At 40.2% G+C, this 18568-nt stretch overlaps 1 protein-coding gene across 7 annotated transcripts in view; it reads right to left on the minus strand.

The window, feature by feature from the left end:
- The window catches only part of Hrb27C (Heterogeneous nuclear ribonucleoprotein at 27C), a 50391-nt gene that overhangs the window by 31401 nt on the left and 422 nt on the right, over positions 1 to 18568 (minus strand). For 4 of the 7 annotated variants that reach the window (XM_028314244.1, XM_028314242.1, XM_028314246.1 and 1 more), the window contains exons 2-6: positions 16326 to 16529; positions 6341 to 6531; positions 5386 to 5468; positions 4606 to 4710; positions 3695 to 3810 (exon numbers count right to left, since the gene is read on the minus strand). In XM_028314244.1, coding sequence (XP_028170045.1) covers positions 3695 to 3810; positions 4606 to 4710; positions 5386 to 5468; positions 6341 to 6531; positions 16326 to 16529 — 699 coding nt within the window. Of the gene's footprint in view, positions 1 to 3694; positions 3811 to 4489; positions 4711 to 5385; positions 5469 to 6340; positions 6532 to 16325; positions 16530 to 18568 lie in introns of all 7 variants that reach the window. The other 3 variants (XM_028314248.1, XM_028314243.1, XM_028314247.1) reach the window with 1 other exon arrangement.

The following is an 18568-nucleotide window of genomic DNA, read 5'->3' on the forward strand; positions in this document are numbered from 1 at the left end:
TGTGTAATGCTTGTTTTCACCATCAATCTTTAATTTTTAAATGACCACTTTGAAAACAAAATTCCTGTTAAGTGTTACAATAGGGGTCACTTACAAATTAGGGATTGATGGTGAAAACGGGCAGAAGTCTATGGCTTAACTGAATGAACGCCTGAGGTATTGCAGCGGCACGGCAAGGTTTTGAGACGTGAGGAAGTCAGCGGGACTTCAAATATGCTTCAAAGTATGTTCTGTCACGTCATAATAAATGTCAATGTCACATCTTCCGTGCCGCTCCCATACCTGAGGCACTGACTCAGTTACAAACAGTGATAGTAGTAACTAAGAACAAACTTCAAATTACTGAAGTAGGGTCATAGAAACACAAACTTGAAGTTAAAGAAGTATTCTGTTCATGTCATGGACAGAGAAGTCTTATCATTTTAATTATAATTACGTAGATAATAACTATTAATTGTTATTTCCTCAACCATGCAAGATAGAAAGAAAGAACTGTCTGTTGAAAGAATTTCTGTATTGCTCGCAGCATGCTGGTGGATGTGAGATAGAAATTCTCGTATTCTGAATGTGTTGCAAATAGGTCAACTCAAATGTCCATGTGAACAAGAGATCTTATGTATTTGCCCTTTTCTGTCCCACAAACATCTGAACGTACCAACAGTAAGTCTGCTGAGGGCACTGCCTGGATGTGGATTTTATCATTTCGTTCTCAATATAATTGCAATAAAAGATACTCATACTTTGTTTGTCATATTATCTGATTAATCAAATCTTCCATTCAAATAGTGTGATTAATTTCTAAATATAATTTCATAAATATTCAAGACTTCAATCAAGATAACATAAGATATGAAATAAGTAATCTAGGTTTCCAAGCCAATAAAAATCAGTCTTTTTTTTACTGCAGCTACTTATGAAAGGCAACAATCTGTTTAGGTACCTATTAAGTCTACTACTACTGTATTCTTTGTATGATATGCTTGGGTTCGATTTGAGTTTCGATATTTGTTTCAGTAATTAGAAAGTCTGAAGTTTCACGTCGCCAATGAAGAATGTTCACTAATTTTGTTTTTTAGCTTTCTGTATTCTCTGTTAAAAATAAAAAATACACGTGAAAGAATTATTTCGATACGTTAATTAGTTTCCAAGATATTGAATTTTAAAAGTGCGGGCGGCGGCCGGCCCGCCATTTTATGCGCGTGACGTCATATTACAACGACTGGCTCATATTTGTATGGGTGGAATCTTGCAAACTGAATTAAGACCCACTTCCAGGCAACCGATTAAGCTGAAATTTCGCAAACACATGTGATTTGGATGACCATGCAATATTATGATGACATGGAGCTGATCTGATGATGGAGCTGGAAGGTGGCCATAGGAACTCTATAATAAAACGACTTAAATGCATCGAGTTTGGGCTCGTTCGTTTTGTATTGATGAGTATTTTAATTCTATATAGTAATCGGGGTCTAATGATGGAGCTGGAAGGTAATTCGCAATAAAACGACACAATCGCATCAAGTTTGGGTTTGGTTCAATTTTAATTTCTGTGATGGGTCTGGGTGTTAATATGTATAATAAGTTTGTATTTACAAAAAAAAAAATTTAAGTATGTTTATATCCGTTTTCTAGTGAGCGGACGCTGTGAATGTACGTCACACGGGGTCACGTGACCGTCGGCGGGACTCAATATTTAAGCGAACTTTGAATGCCTATAAAATCATAACTACTGGGTATTTTTGAATGAAATAAAAACTAATGTATTTGTAAATGTAAAAGCTTAACTGTAACATAGGTTTCAAGTGATTTTGCATACCTAGTAACATTATCAATTCACCCCTAGTGGACCTAAAACTCGCTAACTACTAACCCTTGCATGATGTTAGGGCCAGCCATCGGCATGTTGATCAAAATCAAAATCAAAAATCAAAATCAAAAAATATTTATTCAGTTTAGACCACAAGTGGCACTTATGAACGTCAAAACGATGACGACGAACGATGATCGGGGGGCCGCCCATCTGGCCGTTGTGGCCCTGGATCATGCTAATGGGGCCCCACTTGCCCGCTTGTGGTGCTAATTCCTCCCTAATACAAAAACAAACTCGCCAAAAACTTACCCTTGCATGATGTTAGGGCCAGCCATCGGCATGTTGATCGGGGGGCCGCCCATTTGGCCGTTGTGGCCCTGGATCATGTTGATTGGGGCCGCGGCCGGGGGGCCCCATTGACCCGCCTGTGGCACTAATTCCCGCCTAATATACCCACCCACAAGCTCGCCAAAAACTTACCCTTGCATGATGTTAGGGCCAGCCATCGGCATGTTGATCGGGGGGCCGCCCATTTGGCCGTTGTGGCCCTGGATCATGTTGATGGGGGCCGCGGCCGGGGGGCCCCATTGGCCCGCCTGTGGCACTAATTCCCACTCAATACACCTACAAACTCGCAAAAAACTTACCCTTGCATGATGTTAGGGCCAGCCATCGGCATGTTGATGGGGGGACCGCCCATCTGGCTGTTGTGGCCCTGGACCATTTTGATGGGGGCCGCGGCCGGGGGGCCCACTGGCACACTTGCGGCGCTAATTCCTACAAAGTCGTCACAAACTTACCCTTGCATGATGTTAGGGCCAGCCATCGGCATGTTGATCGGGGGGCCGCCCATCTGGCCATTGTGGCCCTGGATCATGTTGATGGGGGCCGCGGCCGGGGGGCCCACTGGCACACTTGCGGCGCTAATTCCTACAAAGTCGTCACAAACTTACCCTTGCATGATGTTAGGGCCAGCCATCGGCATGTTGATGGGGGGCCGCCCATCTGGCCGTTGTGGCCATGGATCGTGCTAATGGAGCCTAACTGGCCCGCCTGCGGCGCTAATTCCCATCTAATATACCCACAAACTCGCCAAAAACTTACCCTTGCATGATGTTAGGGCCAGCCATCGGCATGTTGATCGGGGGGCCACCCATTTGGCCGTTGTGGCCCTGGATCATGCTAATTGATGGGGGCCGCGGCCGGGGGGCCCCACTGGCCCGCCTGAGGCTCTAATTCCCCCCCTAATACAAATACAAACTCNCATTCTCTACTTTATTATTAAATAAAAAATGATAAATAAGGCTGTGTTTCTTTCTCTACTAAGCCAACACTTAAGTTTTTTGTACAGATCCGCATCCGCATCCGCGGATGTGAGCCTCTTAAAATCCGCATCCGCGGATGTGGAAAAAAGTGGATCCGCAACATCCCTACCACAAACATCTGAACGTACCAACAGTAAATCTGCTGAGGGCACTGCCTGGATGTGGATTGTCATTTTGTGCTCGATAAAATTGAAATTAAAGATACTCATACTTTGTTTGTCATGTTATCTGATTAATCAAATTTTCCATTCAAATAGTGTGATTAGTTTCTAAATATAATTTCATAAATATTCAAGATTTCAATCAAGATAACATAAGATATGAAATAAGTAATCTAGGTTTCCAAGCTAATAAAAATCAGTCTTTTTTTTACTGCAGCTACTTATGAAAGGCAACAATCTGTTTAGGTACCTATAAAGTCTACTACTACTGTATTGTTTGTATGATATTGCTTGGGTTCGATTTTAGTTTCGATATTTGTTTCAGTAATTAGAAAGTCTGAAGTTTCACGTCGCCAATTCACCCCTAGTGGACCTAAAACTCGCTAACTACTAACCCTTGCATGATGTTAGGGCCAGCCATCGGCATGTTGATCGGGGGGCCGCCCATTTGGCCGTTGTGGCCCTGGATCATGTTGATGGGGGCCGCGGCCGGGGGGCCCCATTGACCCGCCTGAGGCTCTAATTCCTCCCTAATACAAAATCTCGTCAAAAACTTACCCTTGCATGATGTTAGGGCCAGCCATCGGCATGTTGATCGGGAGGCCGCCCATCTGACCGTTGTGGCCCTGGCTCATGCTAATGGGGCCCCACTTGCCCGCTTGTGGTGCTAATTCCCACTCAATATACCTACAAGCTCGCCAAAAACTTACCCTTGCATGATGTTAGGGCCAGCCATCGGCATGTTGATCGGGGGGCCGCCCATCTGGCCGTTGTGGCCCTGGATCATGCTAATGGGGCCCCACTGGCCCGCCTGTGGCGCTAATTCCCCCCTAACACAAAAACAAACTCGCCAAAAACTTACCCTTGCATGATGTTAGGGCCAGCCATCGGCATGTTGATCGGGGGGCCGCCCATCTGGCCGTTGTGACCCTGGATCATGTTGATGGGGGCCGCGGCCGGGGGGCCACTGGCCCGTCTGTGGCGCTAATTCCCACTCAATACACCTACAAACTCGCCAAAAACTTACCCTTGCATGATGTTAGGGCCAGCCATCGGCATGTTGATCGGGGGGCCACCCATCTGGCCGTTGTGGCCCTGGATCATGTTGATGGGGCCCTACTTGCCCGCTTGCGGTGCTAATTCCCCTCTAATACACGTACAAACTCGCCAAAAACTATTCTAAAACTTACCCTTGCATGATGTTAGGGCCAGCCATCGGCATGTTGATCGGGGGGCCACCCATCTGGCCGTTGTGGCCCTGGATCATGTTGATGGGGGCCGCGGCCGGGGGGCCCCATTGGCCCGCCTGTGGCGCGTCGCCGGGTGCGCTCATGCCGCCGCCGCCCATGCCGCCGGATCCGGAGCCGAGCTTGCCGGAGCCGTCACGGGGCTCCGCACGCTTGATCTCCACCTAAGGGACAGATTTGAAGGGCACATACATTTCTGATGCAAAAATAACGCCTATGACAACTACATAAGATGCTACAGTGTTCTGTAATTTGTCTAAAATTTTAATTAGTCGTTTGCAGATCATTATGTTCACGGGACTCCGCACGCTTGATCTCCACCTAAGGAACAGGTTTGGAGGTGCTTAAGATTTGAAGAGTTGAGATTTGAGTACAGACATCAGCGCATACATTTTTGTTGCAAAATAACGCCTATGACAAGATGCTATTGTTCAACTGTACTTTGCCTAAAAATTTTAACTAAACAATACAATCGTTTGTGGATCATAATCGTTGCAGGGCTCCGCACGCTTGATCTCCTCTCCGCCTAGGGGACAGGTTTGGAGGTGCTGACAATCTTTGAAGAGTTAAAGAGTACAGACAACAGCACATACACTTTTCTTGCAACATAGCGCCTATTACAACTTCATAAGATGCTACAGTGTGCAAGCCGGCAGAGTAGAATACATTTGTCACTAATCACCAACCCCTACTTTTCCCGCAGGTGTCGTAAGAGGCGACTTCGTGAGTTTATTTATTTTATATTTGGAGTTTTATTATGTCGGTGAATACCTATGATTTTTACTGAACTATAAATCATTAATTTTGTTTATGTTAAAATAACAATGAAGTTGACAAACCTGCTTTCCGTTGAGGTTGATGAAATGCTCCTGAGTCACTCTCTCAACAGACATCTCATCTTCGAACGACAAGAAGCCGAAACCTAGAACAAACCACAGAACGTTGATTTTTTGTCTCACTCTAACGTGTCCAATAATAAGAAATATTATGATGGTGATATGGTTGATTACCACAGACTTTGTCCTAAGTGTTCTTTGGCGATGAGTATCTACTGATGAGTTCTAAACAGGATAGATTCTCAGCATTTTTGTAGGAAATAACTATACCTCAATTTTCACTTGAAGACCGAGGTGAAATCATTATTTGCCCTTTTCTGTCCCACAAACATCTGAACGTACCAACAGTAAGTTTACTGAGGGCACTGCCTGGATGTGGATTATAGTAATGTACATTAAACGATTCTGTTCTGATGCATCAGCTTCACCATACAATACGTCAGACATATAAATCCGGCTTCAACAGTAGTAAGCAGTAGCAGCTATCATTTAACTAAGCTAGCGCAGCGACCCAAAGTGAGTCTCATGCCCGTTTTCAACATCAATCCCTTATTTTTAAGTGACCCCTATGGTTACATATAACAGGCATTTTGTTTTCATAGAGATCTCTTAAAAATAGGGATTGATGATGAAAACGGGCATTAGCTTCCGAAAATAAGAGCAGTCATCAGTCTGTTTTCGAGATGGCGCAAGTCCTCAGAGACTTCAGTCTTCCCAGCGGTGCCTGGGACGACGAACCGATCAACGGCCACTAAGTCGTCCCAAGTACGCTTGCGTCACTGCACGATCCTCTCCCATTCTTTCTAGATGTTATCATATAACTTCCAGGCGAGAGTGAACAGGCATTTACGGGCAGGTATGTACCATCCTAGACTGCACCTCATCATCATGCAACTACAGTCAAATACCTGCTTTGTGCTGCTAAAAAAAGTATAATAAACAAGTTCTTAATACACACCCCTGGACTTCTTCTTCTCCTGATCGTACATGATGACGACCTCCATGACCTTGCCGTAGCGGCCGAAGAAGACCCTAAGATCGGTCTCCGTGATGTTAGACGGCAGACCGCCAAGGAAGACCTTGGGGTAGCCGCCGCCGCGCTTCGGCTTCTGAAGCGTGCGAGGGTTGCACGGCTTCGGGTCAATAGTCCTGTGGAAGGGAGGGGGTTTAGTCAAGGGGGAATAAACTTCTATTAGGGGGTGCGCAAACGTACACATTTTGTTACTGACGCGGCGCACCATGCTATCACAGGAAGACGATTTGTTGTTTTGTGTCAAGTAGAAGCAATTGGACACACAGTATCTACGTCTGCGCAAAGAGCGACTGATTGTTGATTATATGGAAACTAGCGGCCGCCCGGGACTTCGTACGCGTGGATCCCGTTTTACCCCCTTAGGGGTCGAGTTTTGCAAAATCCCGTCTTAGTGGCTAATTTGGAACTCCTAGCACTTGTAGTTTCTGAGATTTCGTTATGAATGAGTCAGTCAGTGACCTTTCGCTTTTTTAAATAAGATATTCACTGATGGCTTTTATACCGTACAAGATAAGTGTCTTCATTTGATCTGCCTCTTGTATTAACCATGCTAGCTCGCGCGAGGTCAGGGAAAGATTAAAGTGTCATCAGGGACATGTTTTAAGTCACATTCATGCTCAATTACTCCCGCATACATTGTGATTTTGCTACTGGTTATTGATGCGTACAATTTGTATTTCGCAGGAAGCACCTGGATGCGGGCAGCGCAGGATCTGCTGTTATGGAAATTCTTGGCTTTTAGCCAACAGTGGACGTGTTACGGTTAAAACTAATGTAAGAATTTGTTTTCTACACAAATATAAAGATTAAGCAGTTTTGGAATGAAGATATGGATGGTATCTCAGGCGCTCGTAATCGAATCTCGATAAAAGCCACGAAATTTAAATTCGTGCATGAAAGTTATTCGTGCACGGATATCAAAATAACGGTAAAATTATAATCGACACAGGTTATTTTGGTAGGGGTAAGTGATATCATATTTCATTTGATTACAAAATTCGTGTTGCTTGGTGGAGTAATAATATTTCGTCCAATACAAACGAGTTTCATGGCGAGGAAAATATTTAAAAGCAATTAACGTGATCATGTTAATGATGATGCATCCGTTTGGAAATGATTTTTGTAATTAAACTAATATTGTTGAGTTATTTTTGTGTTTGCACTAGTAATCAAACAAAGGTTGAGATTTGCTTTGTAAAATTTTCATCGCTTTATTATATTATGTAGATAATGACAATTATCTTAATGTCAATGAATGTTAAATCCCCGATAAGTTCTAACGACCTCGGATGCAAATAAAAACCGTGAGACAATGTTCTTTCGTGGCCGTGTAAATATGAATGGGCAGAGAAGATGGCGGATCTTACAACATTAAAAAGACATACTATTCCCAAACAAATTGCTTCATAATAAGACTGACTAGTTTTACTTAACCGTACAAACGATTTATCCGTTTATTGCAAACCAGTAAACGCGGGTGATTTCGTTTCTAGCACTAATTACAGTTTGCCTAACAATTAATGTGTTTCGCTACTTTTGATGATGAAGAATTTACGTCTGCGTTTTCGTTCAAACTACCAGCTGGGGTTTATTGTATGGACTTACATGTAAATAAAGGTTATTTTTCTCCGGAATCTTTTGCAAACATAAAAAAGTTACCTGTCCTGTCAATTTTTTGCTGCATCAGTCCCCTATAGCGCACAATAACAACAGACTGGATGGATGGGGTGTACGCAAAGTGGATAGTGGATACTAAACAAAAGGACCGCAGTTGCGAGATTTTCAAAATCAAACAAGCAAGGGGCTGTCTATAGAGAATATAGACAAGTGCCTACAGTTCGTTTCGACAATGGCGACATTATTATGTATGATGTTCATTGAACTCCATTTGTATCGAGAACTTAAGAACATTTCAGACTAGTAATTGAAAATATCACGCGACGTGGTTAATATTATTTTATAACGTGTCAATTATACGTTTACATTTCAGCGTTCGAGAAACAAAAATAACGTTTCCTAATCCATTTAAAAAACTAGCTTTTTAAGGTTCTGTAGCCAAATGGCAAAAAACGGAACCCTTATAGATTTGTCATGTATTTGTTTTCGATTTCACTGCACGTAATCTAAGTTTAGGGATTATCTACCTACACTTACCCCTGAGAAACATCTTCACCCACAAACTTAATGAAATTCTAAAAGAAGGACTCTTAATTACCCACTAAATTAATTCCATCTAAGGACCACAAAACCTAAAAGTAAATGAGTTTACATCGGAAATTTCACATGCTTTTACTTAGATGGACTAAAAACGTTAACTTGTGATTTTCCATTGGTTATATTTAGCTTGTGCCTTGTACATAAATTTTATGTACAAGCTAAGTTTAACCAACGTAAGTGCTTATTTCTTAGAAAAAATACAATTGACGTCATCAATACAGCTCTTGGTGGAATGTTGGCAACTTTTTAATTTGTAAAGTTGTCGCGGGCTGCGTAGGTACTCCGAACTCTGAACTACAACAAAGTTGGCGAAGGAAGCCACAGTGGTTCAAATCACGTTTTTAGCTTTGTTAAAATGGAAGGGGCATGAGGAGTCATGCCAGCTACTGGTAAAATTATTTTTAACTAGCTTTCCGCCCGCGGCTTCGCCCGCGTGGAATTTTGTCTGTCACAGAAAAACTTTATCGCGCGTTTCTCCCTGTTTCAAAAACCGGGATAAAAACTATCCTATGTTCTTTCCCGGGACTCAAACTATCTCTATGCCAAATTTCATCAAAATCGGTTGCGAGGTTTAAGCGGGAAAGCGTAACAGACAGACAGACAGACAGACAGAGTTACTTTCGCATTTATAATATTAGTTGGGATTTTTAAACTGTACCCGACTGGATGCAGGCCGCTACTAACCGGTCAGGAATCATTGGGCTTATGTTCAGCAGTGGACGCCCTATGGCTGAAATGATGATGATGATGATCTATTGTATTGATTTTGTAGCAGGTATTATAGGCTCTCATGTTCACAGGAACAAGGAGTATATGCTGACCTGCGCATTTCTATCCCACAAACATCTGAACGTACGGTCAACAAAACAAGTTGAAAGCACTGCCTGGATGTGGAAAAACATTAAAGTTAGTTGTTGCAGTTTTTATCACTCTCAATGACTTATATTATAACTAATATTATAAATGCGAAAGTAACTCTGTCTGTCTGTTACGCTTTCCCGCTTAAACCTCGCAACCGATTTTGATGAAATTTGGCATAGAGATAGTTTGAGTCCCGGGAAAGAACATAGGATAGTTTTTATCCCGGTTTTTGAAACAGACAAAATTCCACGCGGGCGAAGCCGCGGGCGGAAAGCTAGTATTATAATATAAAGTAAGTAAGCTGTGGTAAATGATGCTGATGTTGAATTTACTGATTTTTTCAATTCGATTTCTTAAGCAACATTGTATTCAACATTGTTTTTTTACCCTAATAAAGTAAAAAAAAAAAAAAACATGCCATGGACTCATGCCTAGACAAGATCTACCGTAAATGGGTAAAAAATCTGACTTTGCTTTCGTCATACTCGTACAAAAAAAAAACACTTTTTATGATGACATTTTTACATAATGTGCCCTGAGTGCCCGAGCAACTGCACGCAGGAGGATTTAATGAATGCTGCTGACAACGCCACTCTTGTAGCGGAGTTTTGGGCTGACACTGTGTAGGTTTGATGTCGACACGATAAGAACATTTTTTATTCAGTTGAAATAATTTGTTAAAAATGTTGTGAAGGCGTTGAATACGGGATTGTAGCGTTGCAATTTTGGCTGTTTTCACAAATTGATATTTCTTCTCGATATTTGGATTTAGGATACCACTAGCGACATCTATTGGCGTGATTTAGAATTAATTTGCAATAGATGGCGCTTTTTGCTCAGTCAATTCAAATATATTTTATTGAAACATTTCCTAATGTTTTTATTGTGGTTATTCTATTTTTTAATAGAATATTTTCAGTGTTCAGGATAGGGCATGAATATCGGAATCTCGGAATCTCGTAATATCGGAATCTCGGACTGCGAGATCCGATATTTCAATTCCGATATTGAGCGACCCAATATCGTAATATCGGAATCAGATAAAAGTTTTAATTGAGATTTTAAACAAAGCGTTTAAACTCGCCACAACCTGCCACAAAGCCCAAAAGAACATGATTGGCAAATACCAATGATTTTCTCATGTCTCTCACCATCACTTTTTGTTCCACTGCAAATATTTTAATATCTTTACTATTTATGGTTAATTTAACTTGTTCTAAATCTATTTTAGCATTTGCCATAGGTACTTGGTCAACAAAGAACGACATCTCAACTCCCTTTCAAACATTAATTTTACTGGCCTATGGACCGTCAGTTCTGCGTACTATGTGCCCTGCCCATTGCCACTTCAGCTTGCTAATCCGTCAGGCTATATCAGCGACCTTAGTTAGTTTACGGAGTTCCTCATTTCTGATTAGATCTCGTAAAGAAACACCAAGCTTATCCCTCTCCATAGCACGTTGTGCCCTATATTCAAAGGCCACGTTTTCGAGCCGTATATCATCACTGGTAACACACACTAATTGAAGACTTTCATCTTCGTATTCGACGATTTACCTCTTTCTCGAAATTGCATCTAACTACCTAGCTGATCGTTTGTCCGAGATAGACATACTTCTTGTCAACAATCTCGAGAATCGAACTCCTAACCGAAACTGGGTAAGGAGCAACATGGACATTCGACATAAGCTTCGTTTTTTCCATATTCATCCGAAGGCCTACCTGTAGGGAAACTCGATTAAGGTCTTCGAGCATTGTGATAAGGTCTTCCAACGGTTCTGCCTTAGTACGCAAAACAGACGGATGAAGAGGCAGCAAGGTTCTGACGTGGAGGCCACGTACCGGAAAGCGCAGCGTAGGACAAAGTGGACCGACGACCTCATAAAGGTAGCAGGAAGGCGCAGGCCGCCACCAACCGGCCATTGTGAAAATCAGCATCGGAGCCTGTGTTCAGCAGTGTACAATGTACATCCTATGGCTGAAATGATGATGATGATGGCTTGTGGTTTTGTGAGTTGTACATCGATAACAAAAAGGAACAAATTACAAGCNTTAAACTAATATTTTTGAGTTATTTTTGTGTTTGCACTAGTAATCAAACAAAGGTTGAGATTTGCTTTGTAAAATTTTCATCGCTTTATTATATTATGTAGATAATGACAATTATCTTAATGTCAATGAATGTTAAATCCCCGATAAGTTCTAACGACCTCGGATGCAAATAAAAACTGTGAGACAATGTTCTTTCGTGGCCGTGTGAATATGAATGGGCAGAGAAGATGGCGGATCTTACAACATTAAAAAGACAGAATTTCCAAACTAATGGCTTCATAATAAGACTGACTAGTTTTACTTAACCGTACAAACGATTTATCCGTTTATTGCAAACCAGTAAACGCGGGTGATTTCGTTTCTAGCACTAATTATAGTTTGCCTAACAATTAATGTGTTTCGCTACTTTTGATGATGAAGAACAATTACGTCTGCATTTTCGTTGAAACTACCAGCTGGGGTTTATTGTATAGACTTACATGTTATGCTCTTGTAAATAAAGTTTATTTTTCCCCAGAATCTTTGCAAACATAAAAAAAGTTACCTGTCCTGTCGATTTTTTGCTGCATCAGTCCCCTATAGCGCACAATAACAACAGACTGGATGGGGTGTACACTGTACGCAAAGTGGATACTAAACAAAAGGACCGCAGTTGCGAGATTTTCTAAATCAAACAAGCAAGGGGCTGTCTATAGAGAATATAGACAAGTACCTACAGTTCGTTTCGACAATAGCGACATTATTATGTATGATGTCCATTGAACTCCATTTGTATGGAGAACTTAAGAACATTTCAGACTAGCAATTGAAAATATCACGCGACGTGGTTAATATTATTTTATAACGTGCCAATTATACGTTTACATTTCAGCGTTCGAGAAACAAGAATATAACGTTCTTAACCCGTTTAAAAAAACTAGCTTTTTAGGGTTTCGTAGCCAAATGGCAAAAAACGGAACCCTTATAGATTCCTCATGTCTGTCTGTTTTCGATTTCACTGCACGTAATCTAAGTTTAGGGATTATCTACCTACACTTACCCCTGAGAAACTTCTTCACTCACAAACTTAATAAAATTCTAAAAGGACTCTTGGTTACCCACTAAAGTAATTCCATCTAAGGACCTCAAAACCTAAAATTAAATGAGTTTACATCGGAAATTTCACATGCTTTTACTTAGATGGACCAAAAACGTGTTCCATTGGTTATATTTAGCTTGTGCCTTGTACATAAATTTTGTATACAAGCTAAGTTTAACCTACGTAAGTGCCTATTTCTTGGAAAAAAATACAATTGACGTCATCAATACAGCTCTTGGTGGAATGTTGGCAACTTTTTAATTTGTAAAGTTGTCGCGGGCTGCGTAGGTACTCCGAATTCTGACCTACAACCTACAACAAAGTTGGCGAGCCACAGTGGTTCAAATCACGTTTTCAGCTTTGTTGAAATGGAAGGGGCATGAGGAGTCATGCCAGCTACTGGTAAAATTATTTTTAATTTGTAAACTGTACCCGACTGGATGCAGGCCGCTACTAACCGGTCAGGAAATCATTGGGCTTGTGTTTAGCAGTGGACGCCCTATGGCTGAAATTGATGATGATGATCTGTCTATTGTATTGATTTTGTAGCAGGTATTATAGGCTCTCATGTTCACAGGAACAAGGAGTATATGCTGACCTGCGCATTTCTATCCCACAAACATCTGAACGTACAGTCAACAACACAAGTTGAAAGCACTGCCTGGATGTGGAAAAACATATGCCATGGATTCATGCCTAGACATGGTATACAGATCTACCGTAAATGGGTAAAAAATCTGACTTTGCTTTCGTCATACTCGTAAAAAAAAACACTTTTTATGGTGACAATTTTACATGATGTCGTGCCCTGAGTGCCCGAGCAACTGCACGCAGGAAGATTTAATGAATGCTGCTGACAACGCCACTCTTGTAGCGGAGTTTTGGGCTGACACTGTGTAGGTTTGATGTCGACACGATAAGAAGAACATTTTTAACCAGTTGAAATTAATTTGTTAAAAATGTTGTGAAGGCGTTGAACACGGGATGCCGAATAATTGCAGAACATTAGAGATGTTGCAAGTTAACATTCCTAATCAAATTGATAGTTAAGAATCAGCTAAACAGTCTACCTTACGTATGAAGATATTTTATGCAGAATGTATTCATTCACGTTTTTGTTTTAACACTATAAATAAATAAGTTGGATGTTTTCAGTAGTATGTTACTGACACATAATAAAAAAACTTCCTACGTCAACACTTCGAAATGCAACAACAACAGTTTGGTTCAAACACCAATCTCGGTTATGCTATTTTTAGAGTAGATAAAAGGAAAAACCGATGTCGTTACCACAAAAGGTAACGTGCGGAAATCGCGCTGATTTTTATTGAACAAAAATAAACCTAAGTTAATGGTAATTAAATCCACATGTTGCTACGTGGCGTATGACTCGTAAGGCATGGACCTTTTCGTGGTTAAGGTTATGTCGTAAGCGCCACACACGTTACAGAATTGATATTAATTAAGACATAAATCGAAATTTTTGCAGCTGTTAAATTGCGTAAAAGGAAATTTCGTTTACTATTAGAAAGAATAATGATAATTTAATAATTATTCGCCAAATCCTTAGAAGATTAAGTCTCGTCTGTCCATAAAATTTAATTACATTGGGTTATAAATCTACCAGACGTCAGACTAGGTTTCTCGTCTGAACTTAGGGCCGGTATTAATAAACAAAGCTTAATTTTGAGTGTCGTTGTATACGTACGCTATTTAAAAACTCGAAGCGAGTAACGATGGCTCCTGTGATTAAAGTACCGGTTCAGAGACCTTGTGTATCTTGTTGAAATCAGGGTCATGCAAATTACAATTCCAAAAAAATAATCGCAACAGTAAAGAACTGGACGTCCATCAAAGTGATTTAAAAAAACACGAAATAATTTTTAAACAACACAATTTTAGGAAGCGATACAAGAGAAAGCATCCGAACATTTTACTATGAACAAAAGAATAACCAACAGCTGATTTCTAGTGACAAAACAATAACCAAGTCTGATAGTTATAACGGTATCCGTCTTCTGGAGCAGAAATAAATCACAAAAATATCATTATTTTTTTATTTCCACCGCGTCCCTTGAATCAAAAATATCCGACCGGAGTCACCAGACCACGTCCGTAATAATGACATCTGTCGTGCTCGTGATTATTTCGGTAAAGGCAACAAACGCTAAAACGTATATTCGTGGATCGGTTTGGTATTTTGGAACTGGGTCACTTTGTGTACTTAAACCGTTTTAGGTTATCAAAGTTAGGAGAGGTTTATAAAGCGGCGACAGTTCCGAAAGGATTGTGTACAGTTAGTAGACATCAGACTGCATTTCGTTGCATAATAACACGTATTACAATTCCTTAAAGTGCCACATTACCTTGATGTGCCGTTATCCGTACGCGGTGTCAAAGGGGCGGCCGGTCGTGTTAAAAGGGGCTGCCATTTTGTCGTTAATGTCAATAACCACGTGACTAGTATTAAAAGGCATATTCCTCCAATAACTGACACAATCGAAGTCTTTATGCCAACACACACATCTCTTATTTGTACAGCATGTACACGACCTCAATAAAACAGACTTACTGATATAAATATGTATTAACAATTTAATCTATGTGGGTCATTGGATTTGTCCTTTAGAACTCAAATTATCGGTTTTATTTGCAAATAAGTAACCAAAAATTATCGTTTTCAAGATCTACCGTGCAAAAGATGACCATGATTTTAAAAATAAATAGTTGTTGATTTTAATTGTAAAAAGTACTTACCTGATAATTTTCTGCGATATCACTAAAGATGATGACACAGAGGAATGACGGGACTAAAATAGAACTTTCGAAAGTGTTATGATAATTCTAGTCTGAATTTATTCATACATTCCCTTCTGACTGAATAAAGATTATGAAGGCCATTATTTCTAAGCGATCAACATTCATAAATACCAAAGCTATCGTAGTATTCTCGAAACTTCTTTAAACTTGCCATGTGGCGTCTCAGTTTATTAATACGGCCCATTGAGGCGAAAGTAAAGGTGCCAGCGCACTTGGCGGCGCCGGACCTTGATCAATTTGATACATCTGTCAGGTTAGCTTTTACCCACGGATTCGCCCGCGAGATTTCGGATCGTTTCCTAAAACCGGAATAAATAACTACTTATCCCATGTTTTCCCTGAGTGTCAAACTACTTCACAATCTCGTATGTTCATTCATTTCAGCCTAATGCCGTCCTCTGCTGTAAAAAGGACTTAAGGACTTCCCCATGGATTTCCACCAGTCCTGCGCTGCGCCGCATCCAGGTGCTTCCCATGACCTTTTTTAGGCCGTCGGTCTACTAAATGGGTAGCCTGCTTACACTATGGTTTCCCATGATATAGAAATCTCATAAACTCACATTTAATAATAATAGAAGCCGTCTAGAGGCTGCTCGATTTTTGAGGTAATCTAGATGGTTGGAGTAGGAAGATGGCTGCATCAAAAACCTTGCTTTTTGGGGTGATCTAGATTGGTTGGAGTAGGAAGATGGCCGCATCAAAAACCTCGCTTTTTGGGGTGATCTAGATTGGTTGGAGTAGGAAGATGGCCGCATCAAAAACCTCGCTTTTTGGGGTGATCTAGATTGGTTGGCGAAGGAAGATGACCGCATCAAAAACCTAAGTGCATATGATTGCATTGCTAAACTGAAATTAACAGGAGGGCTGTAGGGGTCTTCTTACCTGCCATCAAGCTGGTGGGGTCCATTCTGGAGGACCACGTTGACGAGCGACGGCTCGGCGAAGGTCACGAATCCGAATCCCCTGGAGCGGCCAGACTCGCTGTTTTTCATCACGACGCAGTCGATCACCTCCCCGTACCGAGAGAAGTAGCGCTGCAGGTTCTCCTGTGATGTCTCCCATGACAGACCACCGACGAACAGTTTTCTACACATGTAGAGAAAAATGTTTCTATTAGAATATTTCTAGTAAATCGGACACAGATGTTCACCATCTCTGAATTTGTCCTAAGTAGGTATGAAAAGGGACTTCACATTTACAAATATTAGGCTGTTGCACCACCTAACTTTAACCGAAACTATAATGATAACCGGCGTTTTTGTATGGAGTTTTATGACAAATTTTGGATATTTGTTATTATTAAAGTAAGATGATGGAACCCAGCCTTATGTTAGGATCCACTTTTCCTAGATGAATTAAATACCTACATTTTTTTTAAATTATTTTAGAATTTTTTCAGTGTAAATGTCAAAATCAAATCCACGCAAGTTGAGAAAGATATTATGAATGGCGTCAGCTGATGGGCTGACAGCACCTCTCACTCTAGCAGTTTCAAGTGACAGCTGTCCTGATTTTCTAATCCAATCTTACGTATGACATGACTGTGTGATCATGGTGTGATAGTTTTAATAAAATATATTAATTTTTATTTTCATTTGAAGCCTGATAAATTTACGCTTGCTCAAGAGCTTCAAAATGTTTGGATTGACTAGAATAGAATAATTTGGAAAGATAAATTTTTCTAAGCATGTGTTGACTCATTGTATATTTAAGTTATAGTTAGGCAGAACTGTACAGTTAGACTAAAGTAAAAAATCAGGACTTAGATAAGATAGGTTTGCTTTTTTTCCTGAAGGATGAACAGATAAGGGTCTGAGAATTCATGACTCACAGAAATAATTTTCCATGATGTATGTAAATACTTTTTAATAAAAGGCCCACATTCAAAAGTTGCGAACTTTACGGCTTGAACAAACCAAAGCTTTTAAAAGTCAAGGCAGTTGGCAACACATTTTGCAATATCAGGCAATTGAACTCTGATACGATTACTTAATCGAGAAATTAATTTGTTTTAAAGATTATTGTTTTGAATTCAAGGATAGTAACTAAGTTATTGGGCACAAACTAACTATAATGACCAGTGAAAAAATAATAATTAATTCATTTCTCTACCTATGAAAATATTTTACAGAAAGGAAAAATCCTAAGTCTCTTGATTTATATTATTTATGCTAGAATTTTAATTGTATCTAAATGGTCAAGTTTAGCCTAGACATGAAATGTTATTATTATGAAGTTTAATAAACTTTATTAAAAAATAAGAAATAAATTTAACCATTCATGAACTACACTTTCAAAAATACCACATGTTCTATAGAAATGTTAACTTGGACTCAGCACAATTACTTGAACTGGTGAAAGTTACATTCACTTTGAAACAGTTTCATTAATATCTGTGGCCTTTACATTTTATGGATATCTCAAAGTTATGGCTAATACCAAATTTGGACCAAGTTACTGTCCAAATTTTGTAAGAAGAGGGATAAAGAGTTAGGATTTCTTGTAGATAGATGTTTTGTAAGTCAAATTAATAGAAGGAAAAATAGTCGTGTTGTTTTAGGAAAGACGAAAGTCAGTTTTACAGTAATTACATCATCATAATTATTATTATTAAGGTTCAAGTTCCAACAATGTTCAACAAACAGCGGCGGACGCATGTGGTAATTATGTTTACCAAAAAAATAACACGCTCCCAGCGTCTTTGACAATAGGGAACGAACACGGGAGACGCGGCGCGGGCGTCTAGGTAACCTCATGCAAATGAATCAGCACGTTTTTAGCCTTTCTTGCGAATGAGATCGAGCAACGCGGCACTTGGACCATCGCTCTAATAACCTCATTATGCACCGCTCACACAAATCGGTAATGTTTTGTGTAAAATATGCGACACCTAATGCCCTGACGTGAATTCCGCGATAAGAGAAAGCTACGATTAGTCACAGAAAGGTTAATTTTATAAGTTACGACGTATCCACTTCACAGATGTGGGATTAAATAAACAGTTATACGAATGCCTTACGCGTAAATAAGCCATTTTATCTAGATAAAGACGAAAATTAAGCAAATTCATCATGGGAAAGTAATAGCTGCCATGATCGCTACGCAAGTCGCACGGCAAGGCTTGG

Source organism: Ostrinia furnacalis, unplaced genomic scaffold (genome assembly GCF_004193835.3).
Source record: "Ostrinia furnacalis isolate ACB-3 unplaced genomic scaffold, ASM419383v2 OfSCF4655, whole genome shotgun sequence".
Classification (NCBI taxonomy): domain Eukaryota; kingdom Metazoa; phylum Arthropoda; class Insecta; order Lepidoptera; family Crambidae; genus Ostrinia; species Ostrinia furnacalis.